Source organism: Spermophilus citellus (genome assembly GCF_964194105.1).
Source record: "Spermophilus citellus genome assembly, chromosome: 8".
Classification (NCBI taxonomy): Eukaryota; Metazoa; Chordata; class Mammalia; order Rodentia; family Sciuridae; genus Spermophilus; species Spermophilus citellus.
This window is the reverse complement of record NC_138189.1, coordinates 96,462,543-96,480,176: the sequence shown is the minus strand read 5'-3', so window position 1 is coordinate 96,480,176 and position 17,634 is coordinate 96,462,543. Positions and strand designations below refer to the sequence as shown.

Here is a 17,634-nt window from a genome sequence, read left to right as displayed (position 1 = left end):
CCAAAACAGTGGAGGAGAGCTAAGCATTTCCATTTCATTAGGACTCCCAGACTATAGCATTGACCTTTTTCATAAGTGTTATTTATTGGCTTTCAACTTTTATAATCAACCAATGGATAACATGTAACGGTGTTGTTATGGTGGCAGAATACATTGGAAATATAACCTATCTTACCATTATAATCAGAAAAAAAAAAAAATACCTGACAGAAAAGAGGAGGTGGAAAAGGGAGAAAAAATGGAAGAGAGTGTGGGGTACTTACTCAGTGGTGACAGGTCTCTTCCCAGATTGGTGACGTCATGTTGTCCGTGCTGCTGTTCTGGTAGCTCAACCCTGGAAATAGTGGGAGCATCATGTGAAAATGGGCAAATGCTGTTTTGTCCTCTGAGAGCTGATTGTTAAGCAGCAGCCCTCCAGGGACTGTCCCTGCTTAACAGTTAGGAAAGTGGTAAAAACTTCATGAAGCAAGATGCTAGGGACTGAGGTAGTGATGCTAGGGACTGAGGTAGTGGCTCAGAGGAAAAGCACTCGCCTAGCATGGGTGGGGCACTGAGTTTGATCCTCAGCACCGCATAAAAATTAAATAAAGGTATTGTGTCCACCTACAACTAAAGAATAAATATTTTAAAAAATAAAAATAAAAAAGGAGACGCTGAATAAGGTGCTGGCCTTGGGGTGGGGGGCGTTCCTGTGGTGGTGGGGAAGATGGGAAGGAAACTGTGGTTATTCAACAGTTTCCTAGTTTGTGATTAATGATGAGTTTATGTACAAATTTCATAAATTTAATTCTCTTGAGCATTTATGCAGCACTTAAGAACTTAATCAAATTCTTTTGCGTATAGCATTTATAAAAACTTAGAATCAAATTCTTCTAAACACTACCAGTTACAATTTCATGAAATTATTTTCTAATTTCCAAATACAAACACCTAAAGGTTTATAAATCTTTTTTTTTTAAATTATTTGATATATTTTTAGAAATTAACAATTTAAAATACAAATACAGTTTATCAAATTAGAGTGACATTTTTTCATCATGTTAAAAATCAAATCCTCAACTTTACCAAGCAAGATTTTTCTAGGCAATTGAAACATGGATACTGAGTTCAGGTTTTCTAAATATTTTAATTAATATTACAAATCCAATGTGTTGTGTTCTCTGATGTGCTAGGTTTTTTAAAAATGTTCCAAAGACTGTAAAAGTTGATACAGCATGTACAGCATAGCCAGTGATCTCAAAACTCATTCCATTTGCACAAGTTCAACTTGTACAAAGTCTTGATGATATGAGCATTTCTGCATAACTTATTTTGTATACATTTCTGGGGTGCCAAGCACCCCTCCAACTGAAAGGTAAAAATCAGACTCTCAGGACACCCAAACTGTATACAACATTTTGGGGATATCATCCTGGCCAGCTCACCATGCTGAGTCCCTCCTAGGTAGGTTACTAGGTGAACAGGAGCTGCATAGCCTATCACTGGTCCCCGGACATTGTTCCGGTTTCATCCAGTTCCAATTTTTATTGTCCCTTCTTGCAACTTTGAAATATTTACTTGGGGTAAAGAGGATTTGAACTCATGCTCACCCAGGTGGTCTGCAATCTCCATTGCCTGATTCTCACTGAAGAGAATCGTCCTCCTGCTCTCTTTCTTAATGATTTCATTGGCATTATTTTATAATTCCTGTATAAGTGAGCTCAATTAGTTAGTAGCAATTAGAATAACATGAAGAATGAGAATCTTAAGCTATGAAGAAAGTATTTTGGAAAGTGTTTAATAACTATGAACCAGTTCCTTCATAGTTACTATTGTATGTTCTAGCAAATTACATTCACTAACTTTATAATAGTGTTGGAGCTGTTTGATATTAAAATTTAAAAATATTTCTCTCTTGTGAAACAAGATTTCTTTGGGAAAGTTTCTTGGTAATTATTCTCTCTTGTCATACATGCCCACTGATTGGCTGAGCCTGAATTAATTGGGAGAGAGGGATGGGAGATGGAGATGGCGGGGGTGAGGTCACAGAAAACATCTGTTTACCAGGATGAGATATTGAAGGTGAGCAAATTGGTGCAAAGGGAGTAAAACAAACTATAATATGGAGGAAGTCCTCAAAGGTTTTAAAAGGAGTTTTGTGCATATAATGTGTAACATTTACTAAGCCTTGACTAAGTAGCCAGCACTATTTTAAGCACTTTAGATGTGTTTGATGAGAACAGTTGAGGACAACGAGGCAGAGAGAGAGATTAACTTATTCAAGGTTATTCACACGCACAGTAAATGATAGAGCCTTGATCTGAACAGAAGGCAGTCTGGCTCCAAGAGACTGGAAGCAGAGCAACTGGAAAAGTGGTGGGAGACAAAGGTGGGGAGAAAGGCAGGGACAGGTATGCAGGCCACATGAAAGATTTTGGACAACAATGTGCAGATTCAAGGATTTTAAGGAGAGAATTGGCAAGATTTGCGTTTTTCCAAGTTCCTCTCTCGCTACACTATGGGGACATGTGTGGAATCAGGGAGGCCAAGTAAGATGACATTGCAGTGAATGACTCATGTGACAACTGGGATTGATGGGCCCAGAGTAGGAGGGTGGCTGTGGCTGGAAGTTGTGGTAGATATTCCAAAGATTTCAGTTCAACATTTTCAATTAAAAAATAAACAACAGCCGGGTACAGTGGTGCACACCTATAATTTCCAACTGAGGAAGGAGGATCACAAGTTTGAGGCCAGCTTGTGCAAGAGAGACCCCGTCCCAAAATTAAAAATAAATAAATAAATAAAAGGACTGAGGGTGTCCTTCAGTGGTGAGTGCCCCTGGGTTCAATCCCCAGTACTACAGTAAATAAACAAATAATATGCAAATGACTTAATCAGATGAATTTGCAGAGAACAACTTCTTTTTAGACTATTGTGCTCATCTTGTAAGACAATGGTCATAGCCACATTTCTACAGAACTGAAAGATCTTTATAGACACATTTTACGATCCATAAACCACAACCTGTTTTCTATTTTCAATTCAGGACTTTGAGAATTCAGTCACACTAACAGCACACTCGGGTATTTAAAAAAATTAAAATTGCCAAAACACTTTACTGTCCAAGGTAGGAGAGAATGGAGAGCACTCAGAAGTATGAAATTAACTTTTTCTAAGATGCTGGCTGGAAAAGCCTGAGGCACTCACCTGGCAGGCCATTATCAGCCTGAGCGGGAACCTCAGGAGCTCAGCTCTGTCACAGACTATGAGGTTCCAAGAAGCTGGGTGTCTTCCTGTAACACAAATTCTGAAAATCAATAGTTCACACCAGCACAAGGATAATACCATTCCCTACACCAATATGAAGACGCTCAGGGAGTGTATGTGTACACTTCTTTACTTTTTATTTCAAAAGGGAAAGATTAAAATTGAGAAAACCTCTTTATTTTTCACTCTTTCCTCTTCATGATACATGATTGAAATGTAGATTTGACTTTCTTTCAGGTGATAATTCAATGACAAAAGTCAACAGAACAGTTTCTGTGATGGTTCTGTAAACTATGAACTATTTCTTTTGTAGTTATTGTTTCATGTTCTAGTAAATTAGATTAGTTGTATTAAATACTTCTACAGTCTTTAGATATTTGGGGGGAAAAAAGAAAGAAAGAAAACTTGTTGGGCTGGAGATGAAACTCAGTGGTAGAGCATTTGCCTAACATGGGTGAGGCCCTGGGTTCGATCCCTTGCACTGGAAAAAAACAAAAAACAAAACATTCTCTCTTGCAAAATAAGTTCCATTGTGAAAGTTCCTCAATAATTGTTTCCTCCTGTCTCGTGTCCACTGACTTGTTAAACCAAAGACAGTCAACCAGTGTTGATTGGATTTTAACTACTCTTTGGCTATAAATTCCTCTCCACAAAAACAAAACAAAACAAAAAAATTATTACCAAGTGAGCTAAATATATCAAGAATAAAATCACTTTCTACAATAAATTACAATATATCTTTGAATTTTATTCATGAAACTTAAGAGTATGAAACTATCTTAACCCATTTTTCTCTAATATTTGTCTTGAATTCCTACTTTCAGATACTATTTTTATTTCATTTGGATTCATAGAAGCATGATTTTTGGTGACCATTTATCAAAAATCAGTATACTTGTCTCAGTTTTGTAAAACAACAGCAAGGGGATGTTATGCATGAATAGGAAAAGAAACTTAGAAAATAGGTTTTTCCCTGTTGAGAATATTTGTTAAAAATCATCAGTAGCTCCTGAGAAATAACAAAGATACTATTTTCTTCACTTTATTATTTTTTTTTTAAATCAAATCATGTACCCAGAAAGAAATGGGACCTTTCTCCAACCCCAAAGTTCATCTTCTCTCTGGTCAGATGTGTTCCTGTTGGGTGATCTGTCAAGTTGTACTGTGAGATGAATGGCCTCTTCTAAGTATGCTTCTCACTGTAATCCAGAATGAGGAAAGTATTCACTGAATAGAACCTTTTATAATTCAAAGGACCCACCCATGTGTAGGCTTTTGCTTTAACATTATGGCGGCAACCTTCTCTTACAAATGGGCCACTTACCACTTCTCCAGTGGGCAAGTTTTCTTTCTTTCTTTATATATATACCTTTATTTTGTTTATTTAGTTTTATATGGTGCTAGGGATGGAACCCAGGGCCTCACACATGCCAGGCTAGCGCTCTATCCCTGAGCTACAACCCCAACCCTGACAAGTTTTCTTGCCTTGAAAGTCCATCCATTGTAAACAGGCAGAAGAAGGGAGTAGGTGTGTCTTTCAGGGGGCAATTAAAGTCAGTTTCCTTGGAGAAAACTAGATTGGCCACTTTTAGTATTGATGGAGCCCATTTCATGGTACCTTAATCACACACTTAAAAAACAAATCTTGACACTCATACATTTTAGATGATGTAATTTTCATTTCTTGAAATTTTGTATTCCCAAATCTCTTATTTTACTTAGTTTAGATTAGGTTAGATTGTGTGATACTAAAAATTACCAAATTGTATTCATTTTTGTCTTAGGATGATCTTAAAATCCTCAGGGCAATATTTTTTTATTTTATTTTTTAGTTGTAGTTGGACACAATACCTTTATTTTATTTGTTTATTTGTATGTGGTGCTGAAGATCAAACCCAGCGCCTCGCATGTACTAGGCGAACGCATTACCACTGAGCCACAACCCCAGCCCAGGGAAATATTTTTATACATGACCTTGGTGATATAGCTTCTGTCCACTTTTAGGCATGGTGTAGTCCTACTGACCATGTTTTTTACGGTGATAGCCAAGATGTGAAGTCACATTGTGCACATCCCAACACAGCATCCTCTGTTATTTCCATTACGTTTGGCACTGGAGAAAGATGAAGAAATATTAGTTTGCATGGCAGCATCAAATTAACAGAGCAGCGACAGAGCAAAATATGTAGGTTGTGGTTATTTAACAATGCCTGTCTTCTGAGAGGCTGCAAGGGCTCTCAGGATGGCTTCCCTAAAAGCAAACCCTGAGATGATCATGTGAGTGAAAGTGACTCCTTAGGAAGTGTCTCTAGGAAGGATGGTCACAGTGGGTATGGGACAGGGAAGGGAGAAGAAGGGAAGGCAGTCCAGCAGAGGTGCTGTATGAAGCAGTCCTGTGCAGAGTAACTGGCTCAGTCCTGCAGAGAATTTCTGGAACCTGTGCAGAACACTTCAGAGTGTTCCAGAGTGTTCCTGATGGATGGGGTAAGAAAGGTTCTCAACTTTCAACCCATACCAATCAGTCATTGTTAACTAAGGGTGGCATCCAGAAGAATGCAAATTCCCAGGAATTTCTGTTTTTCCTGCTCAGGCAGTTTGAGGACAGTCCTCTGACAGAGAGACTTAGGTTTTGGTTGCTTCCAGGGAAAGCACATTGCAATCTGGGTTTCTAGGGGATAAGCATCAAGCTGTGTCCACAATAGGACCTAAGAAATTATTTATGTACTGGTTTTATGAAATTTATAGCCAAAAATTCCACTGCAATAAAATACTCCAAAGGACCCAGTAAAAAGTCCTTTAAAACACTTCAATAATATAAAGCAGAGGATTACTTTTTTCACATAGATAGCAAAAATCTATTCTTGAATGACAAATTTTATTATATCCTAAATGGGAGAAATGTCAATCCTAATTCTCTGTTAAGGAATTGAATGTTGACAGAGAAATCAACTTTGAGTAGCAATTCAAACCAGCTATTTGTACCTAGATTCCTATTCTCTCTAGATACATGAGATGATGCATTTGTGATTGAGTGGCGAACAATCAAATGGCATTGATGGTCTGTTTTTTGATATTTCAAGACTAAAATATTGGGAATATATTATATCCAAACACAAGCTACCTCTGCATACCAAGTAGCTAAGGAAAACAAATGGAAACCCCTGAAACATCTGATAATTTTTCCCTTTAGAGCACATGTATTCTCATGATTCTAGCTAAGAGATACTTAGAAAAAAACGTGAAACTTTGAAGGGAGGCGGGTTATGGTGGTGGTACAATTTCAATCTAACTTCTAAAATGTATTTCTTTAACAGAATTTTACAGACTGCCTTTTGAATTTTAACAATGTTTTGTGCTCCTTAACAGAAGCCATCAAATATAAAGTGTACATAATCATGTATTCAGATGCTCAATATTATATGTTATATTTCTGCAATTTCTTTATTTCAAAGCCTCAAAGCACTTCATTGAATAATAATCTTCATTCCTGGATAATTTTTGATGCAAATTTCCACAGTTCATAAATTTATAGAAATTGAGAGCAGTTACCTGACCTATTTTTATGACTAAAGTATGATTTATTAACTGTATTGGTTGCATACTATACATTGGATGATCATATAAGGAAAACATGTTTGTCTTGATTTTTATTTTTGATTTTTTATCTTTTAGTAATAAAGTTAAATTTTTCTCTTTTAAAAATTTTAGTTACACATGGAATATTCCAATTAAATTGACTGAAAATGATGCACCACTCGATGCCTTCTACAATAGGTCAGAAAAAGAAGGTAAATATTATCAATTGATTGATTGATTCTTTGAATTCGTGTTCTACATTAAACTAAGTGTGAAGAGTTACTTATAAGCTGAAAATCAAATAAATTTTAGCTTAAAGAAACCTCTTAAATAATTTATTGATGATTATAAATCTTTATCTGCAATAATGACTTTTCTACTTTGAGATTTTTTTTTTAATCATTTACCATGATTGACATACCCAGCCTTGGGAGATCAAAGTATAAGTTTGCTTCCTTCCCTTCATCTTTACCTCTCTCTCTCTTTCTTTCTTCCATTTTTATCTTTTTATCAAACAAGTAAGTCATTGAATTTCTTAAAATGTTATGTGGCAGGCTTGGTTTTTTTTTTTAATGTTCTCATTAAATTAGACCAATCATTTTCTGAAAATTTATCTCTTGTTCTCTCTCCATTGATTTGTCTTTTTCTTACTTGAAAAATTCTAAAGTTATATAGAAACAGGGAGACATTACAAGGACCTCCACGTCACCAAAAAAAATAATAAATAAGACAGGTTTTAGCACTAATCCCAGAAGAATCTTGCTTTTAATACTTTTACCGATGTACTTGTTTTATGTCTAAAAACTTCATCTTTTATTTTTATTTTGTAGTCCTGGGGTTTGAACTCTGGGCCTCTTGCATGCTAGGCAAGTGCCCTTCACTAAACTTCACTTCCCCAGCCCTTTTTATTTATTATTTTGAGACAGGGCTGTCACTAAATTCCTGAGGCTGGCCTTGAACGTCTGATTCTCCTGTCTTAGCCTCCAGAGTCTCTGGATTTACAGGCATGTGTCACTGCACTCAACTCAAAACATTTCTTATGTAAGACAAACTAGACTATGTCCTTGGCTCCATTCCATCAGGACTTGGTCTCAGGAGAGCATTGGGCATACACTTTCACCCGTGGCTTCTTAAGGCCAAGCAGATCACTTGTCTGTGGTTATGGTTTGGATATAAGTTGTTCCCCAAAATGCTCACATGTGAAACAACGCAGGAAGGTTCAGAGGAGAAATGATTGAGTTGAAGTCTCAACCCAATCAGTGACTTAATCCCCCTGAGTGGGATTAACTGAGTGGTAACTAAAGTGGTAGGGTGTGGCTGGAGGAGGTGGGAATTAGGGTGTGGCTTTGGGGTATATATTTGTATCTGGAGAGTGGAGTCTCTCTATTTTCTGTTTGTCATGTTAGCTGCTTCCCTCTACTATACTCTTCCACCATGATGTTGGGCCTCATTTAGAGCCCCCAGGAATAGAATTGGCCTTCTGTGGACTAAGACCTCTGAAACCATGAGCCCTCAAATAAACTTTTCCTCCTTTAAAATTGCTCTGGTCAGATCCTTTAGTCACAGCAGTGAAAAAGCTGCATATGCCTATAACATCCTAAAATGTTAATTATGTCTGAGTTCATCTGGCAAGTAAATTTTATTCTGTTTCCAGTTGATTTTTTAAAAATCAGCTTTATTGAGATATAAGTTGTATACCTTTAAATTTACCCATTATTTTCTTATTTTACAGTGCTGGAGATTGAACTCATGACCATACACATGCACAGCACACACTCTATCACCAAGCTCCATCCCACTCCACAGTTCATCCATTTAAAGAGTAAAATCCAATTTTTTTTTTTTTTTGGTATATTCACAGTCACATCAGCACAGGCAATTTAGAGCATTTTTATTACCTCAGAAAGAAACCCTTACCTTTATCTATCATCTCTCCATCCTCCCATGCCTCAGCCCAAATTGAACACTAATCAACTTTCTACATCTATAGATTTACCTCTTCTGTATATTTAATGTAAATGAAATTACATATATATAATTATATATAATTTATATATAAATAGCATTTTTAATCTTTTTTTCATTTAGCTTAATGTTTCCATGGTTCTTCCTAGTTGTTGCATGTATCAGCATTTCATTCATTTTTATTGCCAAATTATATTCCATTATATGGATATGTGACCTTTCTTTATACATATCAACTGACAGATATTTGAATCATTTGTACCTTCCTCTCTTGTCAGTAGTGCTGATATAATCATTTATGTATAAGTTTCTCTGTAACTTCCCTAGGTTTTTTCCCACTTTATTTAAAAAAAAAACTTGTATTATAAAATCTTTTGTGATTTTTAGATTTACTATAAACTCTACCAGCTTTGCTATTATGGAAGTAAGACTCTTCTTTAGGCTCTTCTTGACAGGAATTGCTATCACAATGAAACTTTCCCTTTATCATTTATGGTAACAATTATTATAGCATTGTGGTCAACATTCTGAATTTCCAGATCAATACCATTCTGTCTCAGTATTTGTATTCATTTAGGTTGTGATTGAATACTAAGCTGTATCTCTTGTGGTCTGTCTTCCAACCATTTTCAGATTCGTAAGCACATTTGCCAAAGGAAAATGGAAAAGACAGAAAGAACACACTAAAAAATATGTAACAGCCCTGGTAAAAGACATAAAAGAAGGTTAGGATTTCATTGGGAGGTTTAACTTTTTACCACATTTTCCCCCCAGTGGTCACCATGTTTAATGAAGGTTGGAAGAATGTCTTGGAAGCAGCTTCATTTGCTGTTTACAAACTTAAAAGCATGAATAATTCATCTATCCTTACAGTTTACCCAGCATTTTCATGGACTTAGGGTCCCATAGCAGTGAATTTCCAAGATAACTAATGCTCACTCTAATACTTCATAAGTAAATTTTAAGAGATCAGAATAAACAACCTTCTAATATTTATTGTGTACTCATTAGATAGAGTTGGAATGTTGAATTTGATCCCTTAATTAATCAGTTATTTCTTTCAAGCCAGTATTTATTAAAGCTAACTTACATGCCAGATACAGGGGTAGGCCTGGAGATAATGTGAGAGTAGGGGAGAAGCATGACCCCTTACCCTTGTGTGGACAGTTGTCCAGGGCTAGGTCAGCAGGTAGATACAATACTGTCCTAAGTGGCTGGTAGGGTAACTGAAAATAGTGAAGGGAACACACAGGACAAGCACCAGCCCAGATGTGGGGGATCAGGGAAGATTACTAAAGAAAAGGATTTCTAGGCCAAGAGTTCAGGGGCTACTGATAGAGTATAAATGGGTAACAGGATTGATGGAGTCTTGGGGGTCCCTGTACACTGAACAGGGAGTGTTAGCATAGAAAAGAGAGAGGGAGCTCTCACATCCCTTTCTACCCTTGAAGTATTATGTTTAACACATTTTTTTTTTCTGTAACTATTGACTTATCTTTGTCTCTCCTCCCACGGAGTGTTCCTTGAGGAAAAGAAACTTATCCCTTATCCGTTGCTGTTGTTACTGTTCCTGGCCACTTAGCCAGAAACAAACTTGACATCTCTTCCTACTTCAAAGTGCCTGCTCCATTTTTAGGCTATGCAATAAGTTCCTGTTTCCTGTTTGAGAACATCTTCAGCTCTCGGCTGGGAGCACAGATGACGAGCATGTCCTGAGTGGACTGAATGGGTAACCAGCTCATGTTACCAATCCTGCTGCCCTCCTCTTGGTTTCTTTGATGACTCATCAGTTAGAAACTCCCCAGGCAATAGTGGGACTTCCCCCCTTCCCACCCCAGATCTTTTTTTATTTACATTCATATTTTAAGCATTAGAAAAAAATTAAACATGTACTCTCTAACCAGAGATGAATGAAGGAGGACTTCTATCACAAACCTCTTCAGGCTATTCCAAGGTGCCCTAAAAACCTTTCCTTTTAAACTATAGTTACTAACTAGATCCTCTTTTAAATGAATTTATCTCTGTTAAAATGAATTTATTCTTACCAAAATATATGTTTCTTTATCCTCAATGCTGTTATTTCCTCGTTGGGATTTTATTATAAACATAGTCCTTCTCAGGACTTTCTCTGTAGGATATTTTATGCTGCCGTTTCATTTGTCATTGTTCCTTTATGTTTCCAACAAAATCATTGTCATTTAAGCTTCCTATGCTCTCTTTCTTCTTTTTCAATTAACCTTTAAGCTTTCCGAAGACACAAACTGCACCTCGTTTCTTGTCGCCTGTTCACTTTTATTACTAGTGCTAGGCACATCCTGAGAGTTTGGTGAGTCCTCGCTTAATGGACTGTCACCTGTGTATGTTTCTGTAACCTCTCTTTCTTTAGTATCAGATACTATTTTGGCTGTTGTCGATGCTTCTACCTTTAGTGTTACATGGACCTTTTTACTTCTAATTTGCCTCTTTCTAATATTTAGTGTGATCTTGGGTAATCACCTTGCTAAAACATAATATTTTTAAATAGTCATCCATAAATACATAGGATCTGAGGCCTAGGAGAGATATAGACAGGCTTTATAGCTCTAACTTCCAGATTCAACTATCACTGGATACTTTAATAACCATTCTGACTATCATAAAAACAGGGTTTACTAAAAATTAATAATGGCTATATTTAAATATTTATTACCAAAATAATGGTGAGCATGTAATTTCATATACAATGACAAAAAGCAAAGGTCTTCATTTTTTCAGCCTGAGCCTCATGGAATGTGCAAACTTTGGATAATTATGGACACCATTTTGGTGGTTTGGAAACTCAGTTTGTTTTTTCAGCCCTGGTCAACCAAGTCTTGGAAGATTTATTCACCCAAACCAAACATACAAGAGATTAACCAAGAATGCTAATTTGTTAATTTACCCACAGATAAAATATCCTGGCCTAGTAAACCAGCATACTCATGTTAGCTAATTGGTGTCTCTTCCCAGGGGAAAAGTTTACTTAGTAAGGATTAGGGCAGAGTTAAGGTAAATCAGTTATTTTAAGATGTCACCAAACTGTGATAGCCTGATATATTGCATCCTCCAGGTGACTGTAATTATTTTACTTAGAAACTATCAATAGTAGCCTGATGCAATAAAGTTTCTTGTTTGTGCAAGAGTTCAAAGAAGGTATTTCTGACTTGCCATCTCTCTTGGGTGGCTCTCCATCAAATAACAATCCTGTTTTCTTCCTTCTTCTGATTCCATCCCCTCTTGGATGTTAGAATTCCTTGCTAGATCTTTTGTATCTGGGCAGAAACAGAGGAAGTTAATTGAGAGAGTAGGTCTAGAAGTGCATCTATTGCTTTTGCCCACATATTATAGCCAGTTCTCAATGTGTGCTGCTACCTAACTACAAGAAGGCTAAGATGTACAATTTAGCTCTATACCCAGGAGGAAAAGGGAAGAGTGTGGTGAGCCACTAACAAGTCCCTGCCACATACACTGTTCTCTATAGGACCAGAACTGTCAACAAGCCTGGAACACCTGTGCCATCTCAGTTGGGCCCCTTCCCTGGGCAGACTGGAGACACTGGCAGATCTTCACTATCTAAGACTCTTTTGCAATTTTTCTTCCCAGTTGCCAGAATCATCAGCACTGACAATCCTTTCCCATGACAGAAAGGTTGGCATTTTCTCAGGCTCCTGCTTGTTTCGTATTAAAACTACTCCTTTCTTTCCAGGAAGATTGTAATAAACTATTTGCTGAGATCTGGGAGCGACCCTATAATTATTGCTAATATAATCATTAATACTTTCTTGATTGGGCATTTTGTTGTACACATTATCCAATTTGACAATGGATCATGTTACCTTTAGTTTCAGAGATTGAAATGTTCTTCCTTGACCCCACAAACGGACAATGCATTCCTGTTTGAAATTTTTAGCTCTTTAAGTTTATTTTGTGTATCATGAGTCAAAAAGTACTGCTCTTGAGTCTTTCGTTTTACTAGTAAGTGATGCACAAAATTTAAAAAGATGTAAACTCTGTCATTACATGCTAAAATTTAATCTGCTCAAAGAACTAGTGCAATACAGCCTTTATAAAGAAAAACATTTAATTCTTTAGGAATCTCAGGTTATTGCAAGCTGTCTTCTTGTCTAAAATTTGTTATAATTATTTATAAAAAATAGTAACATTAAAGAATGATTGTATATGCTCTTTTGGAAAAGGTAATTATCAGTCTCCATAAAAAAACAACAACACTGCTCTTAATAGTCAGAAAAAAACTAATAAAAAGTAAATGGAGAAACAAAAAAAGAAACACACCCGTACTTCTCTGTGTCACCAGGAATAGGCTCAATATTTTAGTCCTACTTACTTCATTATGTAACTAAACCGCCAGACAGTATTTTGCTGCTGACAACTGTTCTGAAAGTAGCATGAACTTGGAAAGTCCTTAACTACTAACTTCCTGGATCTCAGCTTCCTCATCTATAAAGTGAGAAAAATCACAGTGACTCTAGACAGGCTTAACTGGAGACATATAAAGCACACTAAAATACTGCAGTATTTAGATGGATTGCCAGGAACTTCTCAATGTTATTTATATTTGCTTTGCTATTTATAGAACTGGCAGCCTATCCCCTTTCATAATAATGGAGATAGCTACCATCTGTTGGACACATAACTATGTGACCAACGCTTTACCTATGTTATCTTATTTAATCTTTGCAACAGGCCTGGGGGATTTTTATCCTGTTTTACTCCTATTGAATGAGGACACAGGAGTCCAGTGATCTGGCCAAGGTGACAGGGCTACTAAGCCACAGAGAAAAGACTTCATCCTAAGTCTTTCAGACTCGAAAGTTCATATTCTTTCTTCTGTAACATATGGCTTTCTGCTTAGCAAGAGACTCTCCTCCTGATACAAACATTCAAAGTATAAGGTTGCCAAAAGATTAGCTTCCTTTCAACAACTTGTCCATGGGAGAATGACAAAGAAAGATTAATACTACATGAGTGAGGTAAGGGTTTATAATTTGTCAAGTACCTACTCCGAAAGTTCCTAAAGAAACGTATTGTCTTGTTGAAGAGCTTGCTCATATATTATGAAAAAACTACTGTGTCCTGGATATCTTCCAGACCTTGCAAACACTTCCAAGAGTTAAATCATCTTTCCTCCCAAACTGACTTACCTTCCTCTGTTCTCTAATGGCAACACCATTATTCATCCAATCATGCAAGCCCTTTTCCCTTCCTCCAACTGTCCACATCAGGTCAGAAGAAGGATTGTGTTGGTCTTACCTGTAATCACCTCCTGTTTTCATCATCTCTGCCTTATCCTTTCTTGCCCTTCATTATAACAATGGATTCTAAATGAGTCTTCTTTTCTCTAGAAGGTCCTCCAAAATATCTCCCATAAAATGACCTTTCTAGAAAACAGACTTGAGCATATTATTTTCCTGCTTAAAAACCTTCCTTATCTTCCCACCTCTCAGAAGGTGAATTCTCGATGCATAATCTTCATTGCAAGCTTCATCTTCTGTTTTCCAGTATTTTCTCCATTGTCATTACACTCAACTAGTTGAAATTCCTCAAATATACTAAGAATCCTCACGTCATTATTTAAATTGGATATTGTCCATGCAAACAAAAAGCATAGGAATTAAAGTTATGCTAACAAATATTGGTCATGTCAGAACATAACTATGATTTTAAGTGTATATGCTTAATTTAAAACATAAGTCTCTATTCCTTTAGTATTGGGCTTCTAAAATCTTTATACTAGGACCCTCTGTAAATATTGGATGTAACTTTAGAAAGTTAATTTGATGAATCCATTGATGAAAAAATGTTGTTATAATCAAAATAAGGAGGTAAAAGATCTTACCAAGATAAACAAAATTGAAAGAAAAATTATGACAAGTATTAAAAAATCAAGAATGTTCCATTTGGATTCTAATTCATTTGCAGGTCTTCTTGACACTTTAAAAGCTTTACCAGGGCTGGGGATGTAGTTCAGTGGTAGAACACTTGCCCATTGAACATAGGCCTTGGTTTCAATGCCCAGCACTGCAAAGAAAGGATAAAAAAATAAAAAGGAGGACCACTGATTCTCAAATCATTATTCTTAGCAATAGCCATTTTCACCAGTTTTAATGGTTGGTTTCAAATGTTTACATTTTTATACTCTCCCCAGGCAGCCACAATAAACACTTTTCATGTAATGAATCCATTGTGATTTGGAATATATGGACTATCCCAGAAGGCATAGGCTTCTCTATCTTTAGGCGTTGTTTTATTTTATTAAAGGATTGGCCAGCATAGAATTATTTCATTCATTTGGCAAGCTTCTGCCAGTAAGAAATGTAAGTCACAAACGACAGGACACTTATTGACATTACTTATTTCTTTTTCAGCTTATTCACCCCAGTGACATTTCTAAAGTTAGGCAACTAAATAAGAATTAGGCTTTGGGGCTTTGGATCCAAATCAAAACTTGACTCCTTGAGCTAATATTTCTTTTCTTTTCTTTCTGCCCTCTGGGTCTAATTTCTCTGTGTTTACAGTATATGCAAACATGTTTCTCATTAGTGTTTATTTACTACCACAGGAATCACTTTGAACCCTTATGATCCTAGTGGAAATACTTTTCTCAAAATAAATCCAGATCATATTGGGTTTTATCGTGTAAATTATGAAAAACTAACTTGGGACCAGATCGCTGGGAATCTTCTCTCAAACCACTCGGTAAGAGACAGCAATGGTTATGAATTGTTTTATTTTTATTCTAAGAATAGCATTTTAATGAATGATATTAATTTTTCTCAACACATTTTCATTTAACTATGTTTCATTTTTTTACTTCTTTTTTTTTTTCATTTTTCCCAGCAATTTTCTTCTGCTGACCGTGCAAGTTTCATTGATGATGCTTTTGCCTTGGCCAGGTAGGTTTTATAATGAGATCGGATCATTTAAGATATTGTGGGTTTTCCCATAAATATTTGCTTAAATGAATTACAACATTTAAGTATTAATCAATTTTAGTTTAAAATAGTCAAGCCAATATTTTAAACATCATTGTTTTTATTGGCCCTCTTTTTAAAAAAGTTTGTGTTCCTCATAACCAAACTGCTGATATTAGCCCGTCACTTATACACAAAAACTCACACACCCTATTAACTTTGAGTATGGGTTGTTCTGGATCAGAGGCCCTGGGCTAATTAGGAGTGATATTTGCAAAGGCTCAAAGGTGTACCTTCACAAAAGTGTACCTTTACAATTTGATTTAATAAAAAGGTAACCAATGTGTTTTATTAATTTGGTTTCATGACCCCAAGCTCATTGTAAAACTTGCCTAAAATTGTCAAATCTTGTTCAGGTCATTGGGGAAGGAGCCATGGTGTGCACGATTTATCAGAATTAAGATTCCATTTAAGAAATTTGTCTCTCTTTTTTATTTCTCATGATCTGAAGGTAATCTGCATGTAGAAAAATGCAATCAACACAAATTAAGGGAAGAGAGGATTCTTAACCATGGTAGCTCTAAATTTTTTTCAGATAGTTGAACAATAGTTGGTTGTTCAACAAGTATTTATTAAGTTCCCAATACTTTGCAGAAGTTGGAGACACAGCCCATTTATTTCTCTAACTTTGTAGTGACTTCACTCTAAATATGGGGAAGATATTGAGAATGAGATGTGACTTCCTTATGTAGCCTCCCATGGCTCCTTTGTCTGGGTTGGGTGTTCCTCTTTTGGGTCCCATCTTCTCCCACAGTATTAAATCAACATTATTTATTAGTTGTCCATTTCACCCATGAAATTAAAAGTTTCATGAGGGTAGGCACCCAAACCCAGCTCATGGCTGCATGTGGCTGTTAAAGTTGATGCTCAATAAATATTGCCTACAGGGATGGCTGGTATAGATGGCTGGCAGGATCTATAACAGCAGCAAAAGGCAGAGGAGAAGTATTTTTTACATGGACTTCCTGGACAGCATATTAGAAGTCAGAAAACCTTGGCATTTTTCATGGAAGAAATAATAGGTTAAAAAGCAGGCTTTTGAACTTGATTAAAATCCTGATTTCATGTAAACTTAAGTCTTCTAACCTCTCTCTGGTTCAATTTCCTTATTAGTAAAATGGAAATGAACTTATAAGGCTATTGTGAGGAATAAATGAGATAGACATAAATCATCCACCATATGACTTTTCTGGAAAAAGTGCTCAGTAAATTGTATTACTTGACCAAAATGCATAAACTATTGATTATTAGCAGCAAAGATAAGATACATTTAGAAAAGTGATTCTGAATTTGTAGACTTTATAGGTGGTGTAGAATGTGATGCTCTTTAGTGAATTCTCAAGTTTAATCTGCCAGATATGTAACAGATTAATTTTTTCATTTCAATACAATATGCGATTTAATGGATATGTATTGAGTACCTACTAGGTATAAAGCACTGTGTACACCCTGGGAGACTAAGTAGTAAAAGAAGATGACTGATAAGGATTTTTAAACATAACAGAATTATTTAGAATTTCTTTTTCTGGAAAACTCTTCAGATGCACTGTGTACCATGACCTCTTCCAAAACTTAGCCTCGGGGCTGGGGATGTGGCTCAAGCGGTAGCGCGCTCGCCTGGCATGTGTGCGACCTGGGTTCGATCCTCAGCACCACATACCAACAAAGATGTTGTGTCCGCCGAGAACTAAAAAATAAATACTAAAAATTCTCTCTCTCTCTCTCTCTCCCCCCCCCCCTCACTCTCTCTTTAAAAAAAAAAAAAGACAAAACTTAGCCTCTGTTAAAATTACAATGAATTGCAGTATCTTTATCATTTAATTCCCATCACAACACA

General features: G+C 36.3%; 1 protein-coding gene and 1 long non-coding RNA gene across 6 annotated transcripts in view; one reads left to right on the top strand and one right to left on the bottom strand.

The window, feature by feature from the left end:
* Positions 1 to 17,634, bottom strand: part of LOC308654153 — a 78,894-nt gene that overhangs the window by 14,182 nt on the left and 47,078 nt on the right. For 2 of the 5 annotated variants that reach the window (XR_014023188.1, XR_014023189.1), the window contains exons 3-5: positions 5,272 to 5,359; positions 3,187 to 3,272; positions 264 to 334 (exon numbers count right to left, since the gene is read on the bottom strand). This is a non-coding gene — a long non-coding RNA (uncharacterized lncRNA). Of the gene's footprint in view, positions 1 to 263; positions 335 to 3,186; positions 3,273 to 4,320; positions 4,446 to 5,220; positions 5,360 to 17,634 lie in introns of all 5 variants that reach the window. The other 3 variants (XR_014023185.1, XR_014023187.1, XR_014023186.1) reach the window with 3 other exon arrangements.
* Positions 1 to 17,634, top strand: part of ENPEP (glutamyl aminopeptidase) — an 88,946-nt gene that overhangs the window by 49,938 nt on the left and 21,374 nt on the right. Inside the window, exons 11-13 of the mRNA XM_081303182.1 lie at positions 6,955 to 7,034; positions 15,386 to 15,522; positions 15,664 to 15,719. Of these exons, the coding sequence (XP_081159308.1) occupies positions 6,955 to 7,034; positions 15,386 to 15,522; positions 15,664 to 15,719 (273 nt within the window). The remainder of the gene's footprint in view (positions 1 to 6,954; positions 7,035 to 15,385; positions 15,523 to 15,663; positions 15,720 to 17,634) is intronic.